The 25,399-nt window shown below is 43.9% G+C and overlaps 1 protein-coding gene across 1 annotated transcript; it reads left to right on the top strand.

Moving 5' to 3' along the window:
• Positions 1–593: 593 nt before the first annotated feature.
• Positions 594–25,082, top strand: LOC136631806 (membrane-spanning 4-domains subfamily A member 4A-like). The gene is made up of 7 exons (XM_066606182.1): positions 594–659; positions 4,883–5,033; positions 8,953–9,075; positions 9,953–10,009; positions 14,745–14,909; positions 16,150–16,269; positions 23,072–25,082. Exons 2-7 carry the CDS (start codon positions 4,887–4,889, stop codon positions 23,162–23,164), a joined length of 705 nt encoding a protein of 234 aa, XP_066462279.1. The 5' UTR covers positions 594–659; positions 4,883–4,886; the 3' UTR covers positions 23,165–25,082.
• The last annotated feature ends 317 nt before the right edge of the window (positions 25,083–25,399 follow it).

Here is a 25,399-nt window from a genome sequence, read left to right as displayed (position 1 = left end):
GTCCCAAACTCCAGCCTTTTACCCAAAAAACGATTGGGTAGATGAATTTTAGGCTCCTTTACTGATCCTCTTCTATCCATGTACTGCTGCTACTTCTAAGGAAAGGACCTGGGCTGATGAGAGAATTCCTCTATGGGATCCATGAGGAAACAACAAATTAAAAAAGGTACATCCACAGAGGAAAAACTACTGGCTGTTTATTCTGTAACGTCCGTCCAGAATGAAAAGCACCCCACGTCCAGGACTAACGTGAGTCTGTGATCCCACCGTGACCTGGAGTGAAGAAACATTACAATCGAAACAACAGAAGGAAGGCAGAACCTCACCCTGACTTCTGGGAAGAAAGAGCCCTGCCTAAAAGCGAGGTTATCCCTGCAGACAGCTAAATCAATGGACAAATAAAGGAGAGGAGAAAACAAAAATGAAAAAAAAAAGACTGCGGTCCTTAAGGGGTAAATCTGTTCTATGAGTCAGTAATACAAAACATGGATGTTTCTATCCTAAAACCTAAAAAGTATCTCGCCACAAGCAGATCTGAACTGCCACATTTCCCACAAGCTCAGGAAACGTGGCTCCTCCTCCGCTGATGTCACTTCTGTAAACATCTCCGGGATCCGACAGCGAGGAAACAGCAGATCCGTCTTCAGGTCAGACACGAGGTACCAGAGAGCGGACAGTCTGCACTGCAGGCTGATACTTTGTATCATACATTGTAGCGAACTGTCAGGACACAAGGGGGCGGCGCTGCTGCTGGGTTCCGCTCACAGGGGGTTTGGCTGCTTTGGGTTCTTTCACACGGGACAGAATTGTCCGCCGGTCGCAGCGCAGATGGGGGTTTTGTCAATTAGTGCAGATTTTGTTGCGTTTTTAATTGCGCAGTGCGTTCTGCGGCTTATTTTACAAAATTTACTGCTTTTTTGTTACACAGACTAATTACGGAATTCCATCTCCTGTATGTTAGAAACCCACAACAACAATTCTGTAAGACGTCCTTCATTCCGCAGCAATGAGCTTTAATCTTGTGCTTTTAAAGTAAACAATTTAACCCCTTCATCCCCGCTTTGCCACGGTATGCATGTGTTGTTAAAGGGTTGTATAGATATGTATAGTTTTAATCTATTCTCTTTATTGATCCACAAAGTGATTTTTACGTCTTTTCTTCACAGCAGACGAGGTTTTGACTTCTTTCAATTTTTTTTTTCTGTTATTATTAATGTCCCCCAAATAAACAGAAACCCCTTCAGGAGACCCTGTAATCCTCTGCCAGTGTAGCTGCGGTTACAAGTTCTTACAAGATGCTTTTGCACTGACCAGTTTCTCTCCATAGAGGAGCGGCCACCGCCTTGTTTTTTGATGTATGGATGTAGCAGAGCTGAGCTAGTCAGACGTCTGGTTCTAGTACAGTATCATACAGTTACTGTAAGGCTGCGTTGGAGATACTTCAAGGTTTTGATTTGGAGGAGTTTTGTTTCAGTTCCTCTACTCCAAAAATAGAGCAGAGAGACGGAAACCCTGAACTGACCGTAAAGAAGGCGTGAAAGCAGCCTTACATGTATGTGCGGTTACTAGAACACGGCTCCAGAAACTGTGTTGCCAGCGAGCCAAAGAAAAGTCACTGTGACGCAGGCAAGGACACAGCGGCGTACAATTTTCCAAATCAGTATTGGAGTATATAGAAGTTATGGGCTCTACAGCAATAATTAGAACTGCCCCCTACGAGGGAAACTCCTCCCACTGCGGTCCCTCTGATTCCAGTGCTTCCACCTCCATTCACTGAATTACTAACTCTGCTGTGTGAAAGCGCAGGAACATTAGTCATTGGGTCAGCTGCCATGTGCTTATGGTTCTGCCAATCGTCCTGCGTATAGTAAGCATAAATGTTATGTAATCGCTATCACTGTATAGAGCCGGTGTCTGACTATATGGTGACTGCATTGGTATCCGAGATCCTAGAGTTAAACCGCTGGATCTAACTAAGCCCACTGTTATAAAAGTTGTCCTGTAGTTATGATGCCTGTGAGATGATAAGAGATGATAATGTGAAAGTATTAAGATGATCTGGATTACACTTTTTTTAAGGGTTAATTTAGTCTCACTGAACTGTTCTTGAAGCAGGTAGCAGCAGTATTCCCTGAGGACCATGTTTGGTCATTGTGTCTGCGTTCCTTTACTCGGATGGTGGGGGCAATGACTCACATAATTAATAATTAAACTTTGAATTGATTTGTTAAGTTCAGGCAGTCCACCTTGATAGGCCACTATTCTTTTGTCTGATTGCACTATAAATAAAGTTAAAACTGGCCTGGACTCTTTAGAAAGAGCACAGTGGTGACTTCACACATTTGATGTCTCTTGTTCTTTTTCCAATGAACATTGTTAATTAATTTGGACATATGAGAGAACTCAGGTCCGAGTAACCTTCTTACAAAATCTAAATTTAAAGGGTAACTCCAAAAATAGATAGATGAGAGGTATAGATAGGAAGAGGATGTGTATTTATTTATTTTTTATTGGTGAAGGAGGGGATGTGATGAGTTTTGGGTTACATGTCTCTAATATTTTCAGACTTTAGCACTATCCCTAGTTCTAGTGTTGCCTCAAACAGACCCAGTGATGCTACAGAAAGCTCCGAGCGGACCACAACTAGCAGTTATCAAATGCGGTAAAGAGGGTTGGGGGCTGAGCTGAACTTTTGCACTAAGGCCACTGAGACTTTAGCTACGCCTCTGGTTTCCTGTCTTTCTTGGCAGCCATTTTGTCTCCTATTTCCGTGGCGATGCCTATGGCAGAATTAAGCTTTTTGGGCATCATTTAGCAAAATGATCTAACAAAGACTTGCAATAAAACCATCTAACAGTAAGACTGACTGTCAGGGTTCGAACCTGGGAACTCCTGTACTCCAGGCAGCATCTCTCCTTGTTGAGCTGTTCAGTCTCTGTCTAACCTTGTCCAGTTCTTGCTCCTGCAACCCAGCCCCTGATTAGCTCCACCCACACTGATTAGCCACACTATATAAACCTGGCCCTATCCCTCCCTCCATGTGTGGTTATTGAGCTCCCATCCTGTAATCAAGCTCATCTCCTTCCTACTCCTCTGTCTACAAACAGCTGTTCTGTGTACCAACCTCTGGCTTTCCCCGACTTCTCTACCCACCTGCTCCTCTTGTAGTGCAAACTAATACTACCTGTGTACTGACCTCTGTCTTACACTGACTATGCTACTGCCTGCTCCTCTTGTACTTGTACTGCAATTGATATTATCCGTGTACTGACCTCTGGCTTTCCCCGATCATGATACCGATCCACACTGATTACAAAAAAGAGATCATTACACTTTCCTTTTTACCAACAGCAACCAATTACTGTGGAGCTTTCATTTTACCTTAGCAGCTGGAGAAATGAGAGCTGCACTGTGATTGGTTGGGCAATAAGGACGTCTTACTGTAACACAGTTTAACTGAATGAAAATTCTGTTTGCATTGATATCAAATTTCTGTCTGTGAGTGTCATTAAACAGAGTTGTGAGCGTTCCAAATTGGGAAGATCATTTGTAATAACCTTGTTTGTAGTATATAAATGTCTTTTATTTTAGGGTGTATTAACATGGGTGAAAAACTTGTAAAATGGACGGAAGTTGTTTGAGTAAAGAACCCATTATTTTTAAGGGGTTTATACACATAAATGCTTTCTCTTTTGGACTGAAAGTCCAAGATATAAAAATTGCAGCATGTCCTGTATTTGGGTAATTTTGCTCAAGAATCGCACATTATTTTCTATGACAGCCAAAGCTGTCAAGTGCTGGTGGCATCCTCCAGAGAAAGGTGAGAGATGCTCTTTCTGCATCTGGAACTTGTCATGGTCACATAAATTACGTGGCGGGCCGAATTCCGCCTGCGGGACTTAAGTTTGACACACATGCTCTAAGGCAGTGGTGGCGAACCTGTGGCATGCGTGCCAGAGACGGCACGCCGAGCACTCCCTGCTGGCACATGTCACCATAGGCCGCTCCCCTGCAGGTATCCACTCAGCGGTGCTCATCCCGGTGCACACTGTGACGTCAGTGCGCAGCCTGGATCCGCCTCCCCTGATGCCTCCTGCATGGTTCCGCAAGAGCTGGGGGAGGACACATCTGGCAGCACTCTGACGTCACAGTGTGCACCTCGGATCAGCGCCGAGCAGAGGAGCAGCGACACTTCGTCAGAAGGGGGTATCAGTATTCCTACTGAGGGCCACTGTGGGGGCCAGCATTCCTACTGAGGGCCACTGTGGGGGCCAGCATTCCTAAAGCAGGCTGCTGTGGGGGTCAGCATTCCTACTGAGGGCCGCTGTGGGGGGTCAGCATTAATACTGGGGGCTGCCGTAGGGGGTCACTATTCCTACTGGGGGCCGCTGTGGGGGTGACTATTACTGCTGAGGGCGCCGTGGGGGTCACTATAACTACTGGGGCCACCATGGAGCTCCCTATAGCTACTGGGGCCACTGTGGAGGTCACTATTACTGCTGGGGCCACCGTGGGGGTTACTATTACTGCTGGGGCCACCGTGGGGGTCACTATTGCTGCTGAAACCACTGTGGGGGGGTCAGTTACTACTGTGGCTACTGTGGAGGTCACTATTACTACTGAGGGGATCACTATTACTGTTGAGGCCACTGTGGGGAGAAGGGCACTATTACCGCTGGGGTCGCTGTGGGATGTCACTATTACCACTGGGGCCGCTGTGGGGGGTCACCATTACCACTGTGGGGGGTCACTATTATTACATGTGGCGGAAATGCTGCACAATGTCGTCAGTGGAAATTTCTGTGGCATTTCAGTTTCCAAAAAGAAGTCAATATAATATATAATCATGTAATCGATTCTTCATTTGTTTTTGCATTTGCAGAGCCATGTCTCTGGTCACACCAGATGCAGGAGGATGTGTGGCTATCTCTCAAGTGAGACCACAAAATGCTGAAGGACAGTGCCACAATGCTCCAGCCAACATGCCAAAACCGCTTATTAGATTTTACAGTGGAGAACCAGAAGTTCTGGGGGTAAGTGCACCATGTCCTGATCGATAGCCATCTGGTGACTTATTGAGCTTTGCTGTTGTATTAGGGTGTAATTAGGAGGCTCCTTGTTGCCACGTCCAACCATCCTTGAGGTGGGCAAGAGTGAAGATCAGGAGCTCTTATAGACTCTACTAAGTAGAGTAACTAGTGCCAAGACCGACTGCATCGGCCAAGCCAAGCACACCAAAGTAACGGAGACCATGAGCTTTGCAGAAGGGTTGTCATGGGTGGCTCTGTGGTCTCTCCTGACTGGGACGCTAAGAATGCTCTGCTTGGGGGTTGTGCAGCAACCCAAAGAACGTACCGTGGTACGTTTAACAGAAGGGCCTGTTTTGTCATGCATGACGCCAGTTCTCCAACCGGACCATTAGGATGGAATGCCGATGTAATAACTGAGATGAGTCCGGTAGCTTGTGGTAGTAATCTGGGAGTACACAGATTTACTAAGCTGATATTTGCAGAACAGTTGAACATACAATTTCCAAAGTGGTACTTGTTAATGGTACAGGTAGATACAGCAGTATGCAGTGAACTGAACACGATGAAGAATACAGCAATACAGACTTGAATAGGAACTGAATTCAATGCTCTCGCCTTTCCTTTATCTGAAACTGATTTGTAAGACAATTTCCCCGCTAGTTGCTCTAGCTGAAGGGATGATTAAGGTTTAACAAAGTGTAGATGAAGCAGAGTGTAAGGTGGTCACTAGACTAATCCTGGCTTTGAGTTCACCGGGTAGCTTTAGACTCACTGGTTTAGTGGAAGACCGACCTCGGAATGATTCTCCTCCTCTGTGCTGTGGATCACCAAGGGAGCGGAATGAGACCTCGCTCAACCTCAGGAAGAACATGTTGATACTGCTTTCTCTCTTGCACGAGTACCTCCTCCTCTCCGACACGACCTCTCTCCTCCGATGCCTGACTACAACCTCCAACTCTCTCCTCTAACTGCTCACTGACTCCTTCTGTTTCCCGCACTTTCTCTACTCCTCCCACTCTGCATAGGGACTTGTGTTGCTGCTTTCCCTTGGACTCTGCACCAGTGAGTTTGGAGCTGATTATCAGCCAATAGGACACCAGCTGACATCAGGGCTAAGCTCTAGGCTTAGTAGAGAAAGGGGAAGAAACAGGCTCTCTCCTACGGATGGCACCTTCTGTGTCCAAGGACGGCACATAGACAGGTGTGACAAGACAAGTGTTACTGTAAATGTCTTGTAGGACCTGTTGCGCCTCTACATACCACGTGACAGGAAAGAATTGTTACATTTACAGGCTGACATTAACCCATCACACGCTGCAGCTGTGCAATACACACAACAGAATGACAAGACTTTTTGCACAGTGCATTAAGACAAGACATTACATGTATGACATAATGGAGGGGGCCAGGAAAGTATTTACTGGGCCACTTCTGTTTTTTGAAGATAGGGACAACATTTGCCCTTTTCCAACTTTTTGGGAATTCTGTTCTCCTTGAACTTTAAAGGATTACAGCGAATGGTTCATCAATTTCCTGCACTGCTTCCTTTTAGTATCCTAGGATGTAATTCATCTGGACCTTGAGACTTCAATTCTTGTAAGTTAGCTAAATGTTCCACCCCCCATCTTTCTGCTTACAGATAGCCTGCATTCTTTTATTCCCCCAATAGCACAGGGAAGATCAGTTGATGTTACATTTATTTTCTGAGAGAAAACAGATACAAAATAGGAATTTAAAGGTTCGTGCTTCTCAACATCAAAAATCTCAAAAATCTTTTTTGGCCTCTGTTGCATTCCTCAATTTATTATTAGCATTAGCTTTTCTGACACATGCCCTACAGTTTCTACAGACTGCATTATAGTCTGCTTTATATATTCCGCCCTCTTTCCATTTCTTAAACATATTTTTCTTTCTTTTAACTGCCCTTTACATTAGCACGCAACACAGCTCTTACATCTCACAAGCATGTCACAGAGTGCAGGAAAGTTTAATATACTTCAATGGGCCCTTCACAGAGTAGGCTAAAATTAAAATAATTGTTATTACTAGATCTCTTTTTAAAAAAACACACACACATATAGGGCACGATTGTTGCATGGGTCACACCCGATACTACGAAACATTGGATGCGCAACCAACAGGGCAACAAAAGGACAAAACGTAACACTCAGACATATACAAATGAGAGTGCGAACTGTCTTCCATTGGGACTATAATAAAATCGTTTGTTTGACCCAAAACAAATAGACTAGTGCTCTAGATAATAAGCCGATTAGATGCTTTAACCCTTTCCAATCCACTGTCTGACGTCTGAAGACGTTATGATTTAGGGTTTTACAGCTCCGGTGTTGGAAGACGGCCGTCGGGATTCTCTTACTGTATATTGCCAGCCTCTCTGCTGTCGGAGCCTATCTAACGTGTCACCTCATGCAGTACTGGCTTTAGCCAGCAGATAGCGCTGTTGAATAACGACAGAAAAAGAGTAAGCCCCCTAGGAAAGCCAGGATACAAATTGGATTGGAAAGGCTCAATTTTATAAAAAAAAAAAAAAGAAAAAATTGCCCTTTTTCTAGATACAGGACATGGTGGACGCTTCAGCTACAGCACACAAGCAGAGCCCGCCCACTCCACAACCACAGAGAGAGAAAATATATAGTTACAGAAAACAGTTGAGGGGTGGAAACATGTTTTTACTATTGTTTTTCCCAAAGAAGGATAGAAGAAAAACCTTTGGAAGACTTTTTTTTAACACATAACTTTTCTCCTGTAAGGCCAGGCTCACACGAGCCGATCGGTACAGCGTATTCCACGCATCGATCTTGCATGAGTAATATGCTGTACCAATCTGCCATAGGCGGCCATGTTGACTATTACATAGCTTGCGCGAAATACGTGCATGAGACTAATCGCAGCATGTTCTATTTTGGCGCATATTACATGCACATACAAGCCAAGATAGTACATGGTTATGGGCAGCATGCAGCTAGTACACAATGTCATTGCGTATGGCTGCATGCCGTGCGCATATCTCGCAGCCTACACGATGCCAGAATACGCTTGTGTGAGCCAAACTGGGCCCGTACCTCTCTCTCCTGGGTGCCCAGCAGTCTCTGATAGTCAGGAGACCCCAACATTTTGGCTGCATAATGAACCACACCACTTTTTTCTTCTCCAGGCACCTACATAAAAAAAAAAATAAAGAAAGGACTTTCCCTATGATCACTGGAGGTAACAGCACTCTAATCACTATCACTGTGTAGAGCTGCTATCTGACTATAATTTGGTGACACTACTATGAACAGGTATACTAGAGTTGATTTGAGGTATCCAAGCCGACGGTATTATTGATATGCTGTCTGCAATATAACTTTTTCCTTTTTGAGGAAGGTGGGAGCCGAATTCAGAATTTTATTATGGGGCCCCATGAGTTCTATGTGTGCCCCCGCTTCTATCTGTTCTCTACATTTTCCTAGCATTGAGTTGGTAGTTTAGAAAGAAGTTAGGGACAGATGATTACAGAATCAGTCTATGCAAAACTGTTTTGTAGTCTGTTACCATGGAGACACACAGGTCTGCATAGGAGCTGTAGACACAAGATGGTATGGTATTTCTAATGAAGACTACTAGAAGAGTTGCATCACTAGTTGTGTACCGCGCACTGGAGACCTACAATGGTTGTGAGTGTGGATATACAGTAATGAGGTTCCAAACCAGCTTTTTGCCCTGAGAATTGTATTTGCTTTTTGTTTATCCCATTTTCCCCGCATTGTCGGGCCCCACATCATATAATGACACTATACATTTTATAATGGCGGCACATTTAGTATACTTATGGGCTTGTATCCTTATTTCTGTCGTATCGCCTGTTGGTCTCCTACAGTTATACTATAAAAGGTCAAAATGAGTTTCTCTTATTCTGCAGACAACACAGATATTTGTAGGGATTCTTCTTCTGAGCATCAGCATGGTCTTGATAGTAGAGAGCACTTTGACTGGCCCGAAAGATGTGACTGTGACTGGGCTCCCAATATGGTCTGCAATACTGGTAAGATACATACATGTAAAGTGAACTTCTAGTTGTGCCACTTACCTGCTATTTTCTTCCCTCAGGGCTTGGCTGCTTTTTATATCAGTTCCATTGTTCTATTCTATATTTTGTATCTATGGGGCGAATGTAAAACTTTTAATAGAGACAGCGGACATGACTATCAGGGCCGTCTCCAGGCTTATACAAGCCCTTGGGTGGCAGTCTTAATGGGCTCATTGCAATGTGCCACAACACATTTAGTAGTAAATCTGCAACAGTGCATACAGTGACCATTTAACGATAGATACCAGCTCAACACAGGTGCTTTGCAGACCATATAAGTGATTACAGTACTGATATATCCAGGAATTACAGGTGATGTCCTCTCTGACTGGAGTTCAGTTTCCCTTTTCTTCTGTATCCGGCCCTGACCGCAATAATGACTTCTCCCGGCCAAAAATATTCTCTACAGAATTTGACGCACAGACATCTTTGGCTCTTTGTTCAAATCCTCCCTACATTATCTACACCTTTGCACAAACTCTTCTTCCCTTGTACCCAAGATAGTAATAATGGGCATGGGAAGGAGTGCCCCCTCCCGCTGACCACAGCTTCTGAACAGTTTACCGCAATTCAAACTCACATTATCATGAAAGTACCAGTAACTGTGAGCTGTGAAAAACATCTGAGAGTCACCAAATATAGAGTAGACTTGGCTCCTGAGCCCACTCCATACACCCTTCATGACCACATGACATATATTTAGGTTATGCGGTTGGGAAGGGATTAAGGATATATGTATTAACTTTTCCTGGATTTTTGTAATTGATAACGTTTTTTTTTCTTGATCTCTGCTGTAAAATAAGAGTTAATTTTTTCAAATTCATCCATACAGTTTATTATCTCCGGATCGCTATCAGTTTCTGCTTCAAGAAAGCCAACAGCAGGAAAGGTAAGATGAAAATGGTAAAAGCTCTCTATTGGCTTCCCTTTAACCCTTTCCAATCCACTGTCTGACCTCTAAAGACATTATGATTTAAAGCTGTACAGCTCCAATGTTGGAAGACGTCCGTTGGGGTTCTCTTACTGTATATGGCCAGCCTCTCTGCTGTCGGAGCCTATACAACGTGTCACCTCATGCAGTACTGGCTTTAGCCAGCAGATAGCGCCGTTTTATAACGGCAGAAAAAGAGTAAGCCCCCTAGGAAAACCAGAATGCAAAGTGGATTGGAAAGGGTTAATATGTCAGTGAAGGATGATGCCAAGTGGTTTCCAGTGCAAGCATGAAAGTTAACCACTTCGATGCCGTTGCTAATTCTTACAGACACTTTTTAATTGCCCAACAAACAGATGGAGCTCTATCTGTCTCCTAAATCACCCCTCACAACGGAATCACCAGCTTCTGTTCAGCAGTCATAGCAGCCTATTAAGCCTTGCTTCTAGCGGGGATGACTAGAATGCAGGCAAAAGTATAATATACTGGAATACTGAAGTATTGTGGTTTATTGTATAAGCAATAAGAAGAATATAATGCAGCATGCAGAAACTGTAGGGCAAGTGTCAGAAAAGGTAAATCTAAAAATGAACTGAAACTTGCAACAGAGGCTAAAAGCAATAAAAAAGGATTTTGGGGGTCAAAAGCAAAAGAAAAGTCAAAGCTGCTATAGTCCTATTTTGTGTCTGTTTTCTCTCTGAAGGTAAATGTAACATCAGCTGATCTTCCCTGTGCTATTGGGGGGAAAAAGAATGCAGTCTATCTGTAAGCAGAGAGATGGTGAGGGAACACTTAGCTAACCTACACGAATTCAAGTCCAAAGGTCCAGATGAATTACATCCTAGGATACTAAAGGAAGCAGCGGAGGTAATTGCTGAACCACTCGGCATAATCTTTGAAAATTCCAGCAGAACAGGAGAAGTCCCAGAAGATTGGAAAAGGGCAAATGTTGTCCCTATCTTTAAAAAAGGGAAGAAGGTGGATCCAGGAAACTACAGGCCTGTGAGCCTGACTTCTATACCGGGAAAAAAAATCTTTGAAAAAATTATTAAAGAGCTTTTTATGCAAGTACTTGGATAAAAATGGAGTAATTAACCAGAGCCAGTGTATGTTTGTATCAAACAAGTCATGCCAAATTAATCAAATTTTTACTTTTAGACGGAATCACCCACTCAGTTGATCAGAAAAATGCGGTGGTTATAGTATATCTTGACTTTAGTAAAGCATTTGACAAAGTATCTCACATCATCCTTATTGAAAAAAAAATGACCAAGTATGGGATTGACAAGGCAACTGTTAGGTGGATTCACAACTGGCTAAATGATCGTACTCAAAGAGTGGTCATAAATGGCTGCACATCCAAGTGGAAGAATGTACCAAGTGCAGTACCACAAGGCTCTGTCCTAGGCCCAGTGTTGATCAACATTTTTATAAATGATCTGGAGGAGGGAATTGATGGGAAACTGATCAAATTTGCAGATGATTCAAAGCTAGGAGGGATAGCTAACACCAGGGAAGAGAGAGTATTCAAAAAGATCTAGAAAAGCTTGAACAGTGGGCAGCGACTAACAGAATGGTATTTAACAAGGAGAAATGCAAAGTCCTACATTTGGGCAAGAAAAATGAAAAAAGCAAATACAGAATGGCAGAGGCTGGACAGACATCTTTAGTAAATCCTGCACTGAGCAGGGGGTTGGACCAGATGGCCCTGAAGGTACTTTCCAACTCTACCATTCTTTGATTCTATGAAACAGTCAATAGTTCAAGTACCCTATGAGAACTGAAAAACTGTAAAAAAATAAGTTGATGAGTTTTTTTAATTAATTTTTTTCTTTAGGTATTACACAAAATTTTAAAAGTTTAAAAAACTCATTTTCCCATCGTTAATACCAAAAAATTAAAACAAGAATAAAAATCTAAATATTGAATTTGGTATCACCACATTAGTAAAGGTCAGATCTAGTAAAATAACAGATGACTATTTCACACAATGAACACCATAAGAAAGAAAATCTGTAATGCCAGAATCATTTTCTTTATGACCCCATGACGCAAAAAAAAAAAAAAAGTGATCAAAAAGTCATGTAACCCATCAAGGTTCTACTAAAAGTTACAGCTCACCCCATAAACCCCCCACCCACATCTCCTAAAAAAACCCACACACTGTTCCATGGTTGAAAAAATAACCAAGTTATGGAGGTCGGAATGTAGTAACAAAAGCAAATTTTTCTTAAATAATTTTTTGTTTACACAGCAAATATAACAAAAACTAAATTTGATATCGCTGTTATTGTAGTGAACCACAGAATACAATGAACATCTTGTTTTTACCACATTGTGAAACTATATGCACACAACCCCTGGTAAAGATTATGGAATTACCACAATTTGGGGACGGTCACCCAGATTACAGATACAGCTGAGACAGGAGCCCAGCCAATCAGCAGCTGTGGGCGTACCCTATACCTCCCATAGCACAATCTCCGGGACTCCACTCATTTTTGTGGTGGAGACAAGATGCACCAGTACCACAGATACTTTCATAAATCTTCCCCGTTGTTTTATGTAATATCATCAGGACAGATGTCTTTTTAAAAGTGGTAAAGCATTCAATAAGTAAATTTGGTAAATGTACTGACCCACAGAACAAAGTGGACGTCATTCTTACTGTGCTTTAAATGCCATAAAAAACAATTCCCCCCCACCCCCTCCAAATTTTCTTTTAAAAAATTTCTATTTTACCCTCCTTTTTAAAAAAAAAGTTTTAATGCATTTTATGGTACATTAAGTGGTATTATTTAAAATTACAACTTGTCCCGCAAAAAAAAAAAAGAAAAAACAAACCTTCGACAGCTATGTCAGCAGAAGAATAAAAAAACTATGACTCTTGGAAGGTGTCAAAGAAAAAATGAAAATTAAAAAGTGGAAAATCTCTGGTTTTGAAGGGGTTAAAGAGAAGCAATCAAGGAGGGTGCATATTTGGATAAGAGTGAATTTTCAATTTGCCAGGGAGGTGATACCGGAACTTCTGACTGATGCCTTTCTAATGAAAGAAATAAACATGACTGCTTGATGAAAACACGGACCGCCGTATGGACAGTTATTAAAGGGTTAATTTCTTTATATACCTTTGATAAGATCTGCCTAATGGTGGCTACCAGCAGCCTCAATCATAGACTTGCCTGATGCATTGAGAGTCCAAGAGATCTACCAGCTTAAGGTACACCTGGACACTTTGTAGTCAAGTGTTGCGATTATAGTTCTTGAGATTATTTCTTTCAAGAGTGGTTCTTCTTAGTTGGTGACTTCAGTAGGTCGTCGCGGGTCAGCATGTTCATTGATAAATAAGGAATTCTTTTCCTACTGCTCAGTCTCTTGTAAAAACATCTTTAAAAGGTGTAAAGTAACCTGACAGCAAGTGTTGAGTTTCCCTACAATGTTGTCAGGACTCGGGGTCCAAGAAACTGGAAGTCCCTGAAAATACCTGCAACCCCTGTCCCTACCTACTTGCCCCCCTGGGCTAAGCCCCAGGGCGACAACTGGGCGACGGTCCCTACACTCACTAGGGAAGGGGAACATCGGGACTAAGAAACAGACAGACACTGGAACAGACAACAGCAAGGAGAGTCGGACTATCCAGGTCGGCAACGAGAGGGTACACAGTACAAGATGGTCAGGCAAAGGCAACATCAGGTCCAAAAACAGGGAGTCAAAAATCAGGAGTCACGACACGAAGTATGCGGGTGTAGCAGGAAGACCAAACTAACACTGGCACTGGAATGCAGACACAAGCAGGTTTAAATGCAGTCAGAGCTCCCGCCCCAGCAGCTGATTGGGGCGAGGAGTCTGACAGCAGCTGAGTGCACCCAGCAGCACTGGGGAACCCGCCCCAAACCCTGTAGGAGGCAGAGAAGGGGAGACATGCCCGGTAGCCATGGTACCGAGGACGCGGCGCGGGGCAACACCCACTGAGGAGGAGGAGCCCGGCGGCCAGGGGCTCCTCCTCCTTCTTCATAGCTGCTCTCCACTGTGGCAGGTCCTGAATGCCTGACTCATCTCTACTAATTGGGTTGTCTCATCATACACAAGTTGTGGGATTGAAGCCTCTGGCAGCTTTGGGCTGGGTTCACATGAGATGGATTTGCTCCAGGTTGTCCGCACAGAAATTCTGTACACGGCTCCTAATCCCAGGATTAGCCAGCAAAGTGGACGAAATTTAGCAAAAATCTCATCCACGCTCCGGCCAAGTTGTGCGGAAACTGCCATGCGGTGCGTAGAGGCAGTGGCCTCTCTCCTCTCCATGTGGAGAGATGGATACAGTGGAAATGAACACAGTGGCAATGAAGGCGGCGACGCCGCTCCAGAACCCCACAGCTGAGGTTTTACAGCGGAATTCTCTTTGGTGCGGCCAATCTGTGAGAATTCCATTGGAAATCCATCCCGTGTGAACCCAGCCTTAGTCGACCAGAGTGGGAGCCGATCTTACAAAGTAGTTCTTCATTCTGGCTTACAAATGGAGTTCCCGAACCGGTGGCCTCCCGTATGATGTGCATATACCCTAATAAGACAGATGGATGATGGTTGTGTTCCTGAGACAACCCCCTTTACAGTGATGTCCATAGTAGGATGTGTGAAAATGAGACGTCTCAACCAGAGAGCCCCTTTAAGTAATGATTGATATTTTGTGTTCCAGGTAACCGCCAGCTTGGTGATGAACATCTTCAGCTCTCTAGCCGCAGCCTGTGGAGTAATCATTTCTGCAATTGATATACAGTCTTATGTCCTCCCATATCAGAGGTGGACATTTTGTGCATATTATAATAATGATCCGCAGTGCCTCGGAGAATTCGATCCCTTGGTAAGAATCATTCCCTTATATCGACCGTCACTATGCAGCAGCTGGGAGTGGCACCACTTAAAGAAATTGTAGAAGTCTAGAAAAACCCAGCTGTTGTCTTCCAGAAACAGCGCCACTCTTGTCCATTGGCTGTTTCTGGTATTGCAACAGATCGCATTCCCTACTTGCATTAGTCATATTACAGTAAATATTCATCTTTGACGAAGGCTCTGCCCACATGACGGTTTATATTCAGTTTCCATATCCCCCGGATGTCTGCCATTGACTTCCATCATCCAGGATTCTATGCCAGGCAGTATACACTGTTATGTAGCATCCAGTTACATTGAGAGGAGAGTTTTCGAAACAGGTGAAATAGCCAATCCCCGTGTAATTCCCTCCTGCAGTCCGACTCCCGTCTATTTTCTCTAAACCATTTTTATTAGTTTTCACCACCAATAATAATATAACACCTGACATTTATCACATAGGGGGTTATTTCTTCCCAGTTACTGCATAAAAAATTTAAAAATATGTTTCACTGTATTGGAAAATATGCAATTTATTAAAATCTCATAATGTTAATTTTCACATGGTGCACAATGCCAGAAAAAGAAAAAATACAGAATGCCCCTTCTTTGGTCACCCCCATCTCAAAAATATTGAAAGTCGTTTGTGCCCCCCAAAAGCAAGCCTCATGTAGCTATGTCACTGGGAAAATGAAAAAAAAGTTCTGTGTTTTTTTTTTTTTAAAGTGGGGCGGAAAAATGAAAAACACAAAAAGGGCTTCAGCGGAAAGGGGTTTAAGTTGCCGTGGAGAAAGCAGATGATGGTTTTGTGCAGCTCCTTCACAGATGCAGTTATTTGCACTGCGTGCCGATTCCTAACTGCCTTTTAGTATATTGTGATTGTTCTCAGTAAGAGAAACCAAGTCATCTTGTAGATATGAGAGCTCTTAATGGCTAACAAACATACATGATGTTACAGCGAGCTTCATAAGTCCACTGATAAGGGATGTGAAAGTTTTATGCTCTCTAAATTCCTGTTAGAGGGTCACCAGGCCAGCATGTTATCTCTGCTCCAGATTTCTCATATTTTCCACTGATGCAAGAACCTCCTAGGTTCAGTCCATTCTTGATGGTTATACACTTGTACTTCCATATAACATAGTACCAAGCCTTTTTCGTTTTTTTATATATTGTAGCCCAGAAGAGATTCCTATCTGTGTGTCTACAGAACGTCTCCTCTTTCTCTCTTTCAGACTGCTAGAAGAGGTCTTGTGTCGTATGTTTTACTGCTTTTCCTGCTTATGTTGTGCATTAGTTTATCCACAAGTGTGTTCGCCTGCAAAACTGTCTGCCGAACGTCTTTTGAAGAAACGGTAAGTTACCCATTTATGTAGCCTATAGTATTTACTATATGGGTTGCTGGAACTTCCACCAATCCCAAGAGGTGGCCGCAGAGTTGGCGCTAAAGGACAAGAGTTCGCTATGTGCATAGACGCTCCATACTTGCGCAAGGAGTCCTTAGAGGGCCTACATACACGTGAACCCTCCATGTGCCGCTATATAATACAGGGTTAGTACAAATGATCTCCGATGGGACCATTTACAACTCCCACTTTGCGACACTTACGGTAGATAAAGAAGTTCGATATCAATATAAGCAGAAACTCAAAAAGTTTCATTTAACAAAACGATCTGACAGTAAGACGTCCTTGTTACCCATAGCAACCAATCACAGTGCAGCTTTCATTTCTCAAGCTGCTGATGTAAGATCAAAGCTGCGCTGTGATTGGTTGCTATTGGCAACAAGGACTGTCTTACTGTTAGATAGTTTTGCTAGATAAGGCCAAAAAGTTTTATTCTGACGTAGTCGTTCTTTCTATGAGAGTATGCAAAGTAATAGACAGCAATGGTTTAATGGAGTCTCGTTACATATATGGCTTCTACTGCAGCCGCAACAGGAAATCCCACAAGACGGGGCGCCCACCCCTCAACATCACAATGAAGTCAAAAGTGAGCAGCGATCAACAAACAGATGGATTGTCCGAGCCGGTGGTGACGATAGTAAACTTCTTCCTTGGCCTCCACGCTCCCCGTACCTTACACCTTGTGATTAGAGTCTACATGCCCCCCGTACCGCCCGCCATGATCTGCAGCATCCCAGAAACCATTGCATGAGTCAGTCGTGATCCACTATGATGTGTGCGGCAGGAACTTGACTCCAGGCTCCATGTGTGTCCGGTGACAAAGGGGGTCCTACTGATCCCCTCTGAGAAGAAGAAACATTTTAACATTCTGCAACAAAACCCTTTGAGTTTCTGTTTCCATTGTTATCAAATGTTTGTATCTAAGTGTCAGTAACTGGGAGTTATAAGGGTTTTATATCGAGGAGGTCACTGGTAATATCCCCGGAGTTGGAGTCACCACGACATTTGCAGCATGGCCTATTTATGGGTGATTCTGTTCAAGAATCACACATTCTTCCCTATTGGGGGCAGAAAAAAATAGATCACAGTTGCGATCGCATGTACATTTCAGAGTCATACTAGTGTGATTTTTCTCCCATAGGGAATAATGGGTGATTTTCATGCACGTGTGATATGATGGTTGTTTTTTTTTTCAGAGTCATACTAGTGTGATTTTTCTCCCATAGGGAATAATGGGTGATTTTCATGCACATGTGATATGATGGGTTTTTTTTTTTGCAAAACGCATCGCATAAAACCTGCGGGTTTGCAGGTCTATATAGATCCGAGTTTCTCAGACCGATATTGCATTTGCTCCTGTAAATGTACGGTAACTGAAATTGGGTTGAGGCTTGAACCAATTTCAGTTTGGAATTCTTAATGCTTGATACAATATCACATACATGTCCCTCATGGAAAGGGTCTTACTCCCACATCTTGATGTACACGTGTGTGATGGGGATTACGCGGACCCAGAGGCAGAACTTGTGTGATCGTCATTGGAGCCTGGCTGTGACTAGCAACCAAGATCCTTATGCAATGGCTGTTTAACCCATTGCTGACGTGCACTGTACATGTATGGCCACTGTCACTGTGGCAATTAAATCCTTTAACGCAAAAGAAACTCGTCACCGAAATGACCACAAAAACTAAAATTTAACTTTTATTGATTAATTTTAAAAAAATGTAAGTTACGTATATCTTCAATGTGACCGTAGTCACACACTAACTAAAAAAGGATCACTGAGGCGAATAGTTTCCGCTCTTTTATCTCAAAATTGAGGATGCAGATCTATCTGTTTCCACCTCTAATCTATTACCAGCTAGATATAAATATGTCGCTTGTATCTTTCTATCGTTTGACCATTATATGACCATTATATGACATCAAGGGATTCGCTATTATATGACATATGAGGATTCATTGTGCAGATATGCCACCCACTATTCATCAATATGTTAATTCCTATCTGTGACTGAGCTGCATGTGGTGATAGCATGTGATCACGTGTGTAGTTTGCGTATCACTGTGATCACTTTTATTATTGTTATTATATGTCACATAGATAGCATTCAGTGTGCCCAGCTTCGGTATTGAAGGTCCACAGTCATTTAGTTATATGTAGGGATGAGCGAGTATACTCGCTAAGGCACTACTCGCTCGAGTACTGTGCCTTAGCCGAGTATCTCCCTGCTCGTCCCTAAAGATTCGGGGGCCGCCGCAGCTGACAGGTGAGTTGCGGCGGGGAGCGGGGCAGAGCGGGCGGGAGAGAGAGATCTCCCCTCCGTTCCTCCCTGCTCTCCCCCGCAGCTCCCCGCCCCGCAGCGGCACCCGAATCTTTCGGGACAAGCAGGGAGATACTCGGCTAAGGCACATTACTCGAGCGAGTAGTGCCTTAGCGAGTATACTCGCTCATCCCTAGTAATATGCCTTGACCACACTTGATTGCTATGTAGCCACATATGCTTAACCAACATATAGTGCGATTTATGTAGTATCTATTGTTGCACCATGTTTTAAATCACCACATGTGCTACAGGTGTTCACTTTTGAAGCTCATTCTGTATATATGCTTAATCCAACCAGAATTTAATTTGGGCTATCAATGTGATGATTTAATTCTCACACCCTCTCTCCTTTGCATGTATGGAATGCCCGATAGGGAGCGCAGTGCACTAACCCCCCACCCTGAGTGATTACTAACAGGGCTGCTGGTGGGTGATCTTATCATAGTATACGCGACTGCTAACTGTAGGTTACTCTCTGATACTTTATTTCAAATTCTATCTGGATCAGCCCCATAGGATCGCTGTATCCCTATCCCTGCCTGGCATATAATACTGTGGTGCTAGTTTTGGTTCTATGCCATCACTGTACTTTGTGGGTGAGATCAGATCTTAGTTACTAATCTCCCTACCCCCAGTAACTAAGATCTGATCTCACCCACAATCTTTTCGCCTGAGTAGTCAGTTACTCGAAAAAAGCGGTGCTCTAGTGCAAAAACGCCCTAAACGAGTATGTTCGCTCATCTCTAGTACTTTTCAAACAAGAATTGGGAACATTCGGTCCCGCTCCTTTACTTCAACGTTTTGTAAATTAACAGAAGAATAACTTGTACACATTGAATTATTAGTAGAAGTAGGCTGACATTCCTCGCCTGTTTCCTTTCACTCGTGCCGTTCGGGTTTCCCAAGGTGTTACATCCACAGTCTCAATAATCTGTTGGATCTCTCTCTTGGATAAAACTCTCTCACCTGGATAGACTGTAGACTTCTTTCACACCTGTAATTACCATCAAAGACCCACCACTCACCACTAAGACCCACACCGATCTCGAGAACAGGACACCCATGTCTTATTCTCCTACCACTGTGGGATTCGCTTCTCCCCACCGAGCATGTGCGGTCAGCGCTCCAATCATTCCATGGGATCTTATGCTCTAAACACGTTATAAATAACGACACTACAACTTATTCTGGATCACAATGACCGCGCCATTTCGGTTTAAACTAAACTTTCAATAAATAATCAAATATATACCAACTGCGTAGACTTTGCCCTAGAAGCTCCAGTCTACTAATAAAACATTCAAAACTCAAGTCCATGCCCACCTGCAGGAGGCGGGCGGCAACCCCACCAGCCATGGCATTAACATGCCATGGCCTCCCAACCAAAGCTGCAGCTCTGTCAACCGTACCTTGTAGATTCATATTAAAGATGTCTAGAGCAATTTCAGCTAAATGAACTCCATCCACCCTGTAAAAACTTTGTAAAAAACCTTCTAACTCCCTGTGGCGTACCGAAAAACCACCTAAAATCGCTGCCCACTTCTCCAAGGCCCTATTAAGCTTTTTTCTCATCTTTTCCATGAATAGAAAAATTGGGAAGGGCCGCACTAATCGAGGTACGATTTCGGAGAGAACTAATATTGTATCCGGAAAACTAGCCTTGACACCCCAGAGTTGTCTCCGAATGTCTGCCAGAAGCTCACTCGTCCGTTTAATACCTAGATCATTGCTGCCGAGATGTACAATGATAATGTGAGGCTCAGGAAGTATATTCGCCCTCTCAGCTAACACCACCAATAATCAGGGCCTCTGTAAACCCCGGACACCAATCAAAAAAATTTCAAAATGAGAAGCAGCCAAACCCAGATTACCCGTATAACCTCGCTCCATCGCCCTCCGATGAGCCCAACAAAAGAGTGGCCCACAATCCAGACTAGTCATTTTTTCTGCATGCCTAAAAGAGAAAATAACAAATACCAATATCACGATGCGATGTTTTCAGGGCGCACATATAATTTGAAACACCCAGAGTCCCATCTCCCAATCCTTTTAATATCGTTGTTACTCATCCTGCATCTCGCAGCTTCTGTAGCTGCGCCTATCCGAAAAGAGTGAGACGTGACCTTAAAACTTTTGGCACCTGATTATCCGAACTGTTTTTTAAATTTCCAAAAAATTGAAAGCGAGATAATGATGAACCTTCCGCATGACTTAGCGAAGATCTCGTCTGAATTGAACGGATCTCTAAAAATCTTCGGAGAGCCTTCACTGGGCAAAGCTCCTCACATAAGATTTGAAAAATACGAAGCCACACCCCTTTTCCCACTCTGTCAGTCTTTGTTTGACGCAACAACACTTTAATGAAATCGCCATGCTCAGACACCTCTGAAATAAGTAACGGGGAGTATACTCACTTCGACGCCGCTGGAAACTGACCAGCGCACAACACCCCAAAGTAGGCCAGCAAAAGGGCCAGCTGAAACAACCTTATCTCAAATTTAAAATGCACACTGACGGTAACGCCTTTATTAATTTTCCCAGTAAGCTAAAAGACATTGCAGCTTTATCGTCTCTTTGAAAATTACTCGCTTTAAAGCCTTGCATTAAAAGTTTGAGCGGGAACCCGGGCGCTGAATAACCCTGTCAAGGCCCTAACCGGAACAGGATGTACCAAGCAGAAACCGGAACTGAGGATGTGAGCAGCAACAGCATATCAGGATGAAGCACAAGTAGCTACAGCAGACTGGAGATCAGTAGTCAGTGAGATACTGCAGGAGCAGCAGCCATGAGCCATCATAGGATTACAACAACACTGCAGCACTGTTGACCAGGTTTGAGGAAGCTATATAGTGGAGTGATTGGCAAACAGTTTCCAGTTGGGTGGAAGAGTAAGGAACTGTTACCTCCAGCAATGCTGGAGCAAAATAAACTCTACAAGGAGATAACAGACAGAGCAAAGCAGTAGACATGTCTGCTATACTTAATAGTTCGCCATTGTTGGGATGAAATGTTAAGTGATAATACCATGTGTTCTGCAGTGAAGTGTTGATGATAAATGTAATGTATAACAGATTGTTACTGTTAGGCTGGATTCAGACGAACATATATCGGCTCGGTTTTCACGCCCAGCCGATATACATCGTCTCTCTCTGCAGGGGGGAGGCTGGAAGAGCCAGGAGCAGTGCTCTGAGCTCCTGCCCCCTCTCTGCCTCCTCTCCACCACTCTGCACTATTTGCAATGGGGAGAGGTGGGCCGGGGGCGGGGCTAATTCTCAGAACTTAGCCCCGCCCCTGCCCCGCCTCCTTTCATTGCAAATAGTGCAGAGGGGTGGAGAGGAGGCAGAGAGGGGGCGGGAGCTCAGTTCCTGCTCCTGACTCTTCCATCCTCCCCCCCCCCCTGCAGATGAGGACACCGTATATCGGCCGGGCATGAAAACCGAGCCGATATACGTTCGTCTGAATCCAGCCTTTAGATCCACTGTTCAGACTAACTTCCCTTTCTATGGTTCTGGCAGACATGGGCGAGGTTCTGCTCTCCCTGTTACCTAAGTTTATCCTTACCTGCTTCCAGCACTTCTATGGTTAATTGGTTCAGAGCTTCTCCGCTCAGCTGTAGGACATTTTGCCAATCTCCTGCCTATATAGCTGAGCTGGGACTTCATTTCAATGCTGCAGTGTTGTTGCTGAGTTTTACTCTCTGACTCCCTGCTTGGCTCCTGTTTCTGCAGTTATCCTGTTTGCATTCAATGTCCTGTTCCTTGTTGTGCTGTCTGTTCTTGCATTGCTCTGTCTATAGTCTTTACCTGTTCCTCTGTCTTATCCTTGCAAGCCCGTCTCTCTCCCTGTCCCTTTATTCTTCCCAGTCCTGTTCTGTCTTTTGTTGTACAGGTGTTCTTTCCTGTTAGGGTCAGCTAGCGCCTAGAGGAAGACCGCAGGGTCGTCCTTTTCAGGATGTTAGCCCTGCTTGTAGGCAGGGTCTTCCTTCCCCTTTATACCAGCGCAGGGCTAGGCACCTTCCTAGTTCTCATCTCCAGACTGAGTGGCAGACATCTGGTATTTTACCTCTGCATGCTAGTGAGTCAGTGTCAGCCTTGCTGGACTAGTCCAATGCATATCCGGTAAGTTGACGCAGTGGATCCACGTCAACATTCCTAACAGTGGCCATGCCCCACTCACGGGAGAGCTCAGCATATTCTTAGAGTCTGTTAGGTTGTCTGCTGTTTCTGAATAACCCCATATTGCTCATTTAGAAACTTCTACAGCAACTTCATTCCAAGTCTGTTAAATTAAAAGAATACATATTTTTGTAAGCCCGGTGTCCGCACCGCACTGATCCCTCTGTCACCTGCCCTACCGCCACACACACATCCGATAGAGTTCCATGATTATACAGATAAGACTAATGAAATGTGTTTTGTTGCAGACTGTCATCATCCTTCAAACCACGACTGTGAATGTACCTGATACAACCAGAGATGTTCCTCCCGACTACTCAGCAGCCGTGACGTCTGACTAAAAGGCACAGACAGGAAGTCATTAGTCGTTGTCATACAGCCACTGCAAGACGAATACACTCCAGTGCATTTACAAGATCCTTGGATGCAACCTGTGACTTATAGCATTTCTAGTAATTGCAGTGAATCTCTAAACCTTCAGTTATAAAGCACAATTATAGCATATACGCTATCAAAACTAAATCCCGCCCCTAAGAGAAGTTGTCGTTTTGCTCCCTCCATACCCGCCCCTTATCACATCTTGTATCCAAGCTAGAGGTGGCCCAACAGGGCACTAGAGCCTCCATGCCCCCCGTATCACATCTTGTATCCAAGCTAGAGGCGGTACAACAGGGTACTAGAGCCTCCATGCCCGCCCGTATCACATCTTGTATCCAAGCTAGAGGTGGTACAACAGGGTACTAGAGCCTCCATGCCCCCCTTATCACATCTTGTATCCAAGCTAGAGGTGGCCCAACAGGGCACTAGAGCCTCCATGCCCCCCGTATCACATCTTGTATCCAAGCTAGAGGCGGTACAACAGGGTACTAGAGCCTCCATGCCCGCCCGTATCACATCTTGTATCCAAGCTAGAGGTGGTACAACAGGGTACTAGAGCCTCCATGCCCCCCGTATCACATCTTGTATCCAAGCTAGAGGCAGCACAACAGGGTACTAGAGCCTCCATGCCCCCCGTATCACATCTTGTATCCAAGCTAGAGGCAGTACAACAGGGTACTAGAGCCTCCATGCCCCCCGTATCACATCTTGTATCCAAGCTAGAGGCGGTACAACAGGGTACTAGAGCCTCCATGCCCACCTGTATCACATCTTGTATCCAAGCTAGAGGCAGTACAACAGGGTACTAGAGCCTCCATGCCCGCCTGTATCACATCTTGTATCCAAGCTAGAGGCAGCACAACAGGGTACTAGAGCCTCCATGCCCCCCGTATCACATCTTGTATCCAAGCTAGAGGCAGTACAACAGGGTACTAGAGCCTCCATGCCCCCCGTATCACATCTTGTATCCAAGCTAGAGGCGGTACAACAGGATGCTAGAGCCTCCATGCCCGCCCCCATATCATTACTTGTATCTAAACTAAAGGCAGCCCAGTGGGGTACTAGAGCCTCCATGCCCATCTGTATCACATCTTGTATCCAAGCTTGAGGCGGCCCAACAAGGAACTTAAGCCTCCATGCCTCCTGTATCACATTTTGTATCCAAGCTAGAGGTGGTACAACAGGGTACTAGAGCCTCCATGCCCCTGTATTACATCTTGTATCCAAGCTAGAGGTGGTACAACAGGGTACTAGAGCCACTATGTCCCTGTATCACATCTTGTATCCAAGCTACAGGCGGTACAACAGGGTACTAGAGCCTCCATGCCCTCTGTATCACATCTTGTATCCAAGCTAGAGGCGGTACAACAGGGTACTAGAGCCTCCCTACAAGGGGTCGGTTCTCCACAATAAATGGTCCTTTTGCTCTGATATTGTAAATCACTTATATCAACGTTACAATCACAGAGAAAGTTTCATTGCTTTCCAACAACGTCTATGGGAGGGATGACACTGACAATTAGTGTATATATATACTCCTTCTAGGGGAGGGACTGTTTTGAGTGTATTATATAACTGTATTTACTATCACCGACACATATTATGTTTTGTAGTGACTATCCAAAATATACAGTAGAAAGAAATAAAGAAACTGCATTAAAGGGAACCGGTCACCAGTTTGTAGGACATTGACCAATACCGCACTGCATTACTGGAGCTGCACTGATTACCGCACTGGTCTTGTTACACTGCCCAATGATTTTGTTTCGGGCTCAAAATTAGTGTATACTTATGTATTTCCATCTGCTGAATTCAAAAATCACCATAAAAATAACCGATTAGCTCAGGAGATACAGTGACATGCCATCTTTTAGATTTTTTTTTTTTTTTTTTTGGGGGGGGGGGGGGGAGTTGTCACACCTCTCATTTGACATAGCACAACGTTCTCCATATGTTTGAAGGTTATAAACATAATAAATGTTGCTATGACTGAGTTTCAGATTGTTTCTGTTTTTTTTTTTTTTAGAATTTCTGGTTTCGGAGCGTTTTTGAAGTATTAAATTTGCTATATCAAAATACCACGAAAATGTGTAAATTTAGTGAATAATTTTTTTTACATTTGTGGTGAAATAACATTTTCGTCACAGAAACGCAATCTGACGCCTCTTGTGAGGACTGCCTATCATCATTATTTTGGT

The sequence above is a fragment of the Eleutherodactylus coqui genome, chromosome 6, assembly GCF_035609145.1.
Source record: "Eleutherodactylus coqui strain aEleCoq1 chromosome 6, aEleCoq1.hap1, whole genome shotgun sequence".
Lineage (NCBI taxonomy): Eukaryota > Metazoa > Chordata > Amphibia > Anura > Eleutherodactylidae > Eleutherodactylus > Eleutherodactylus coqui.
This window is presented reverse-complemented; position numbering and strand designations above follow the sequence as displayed.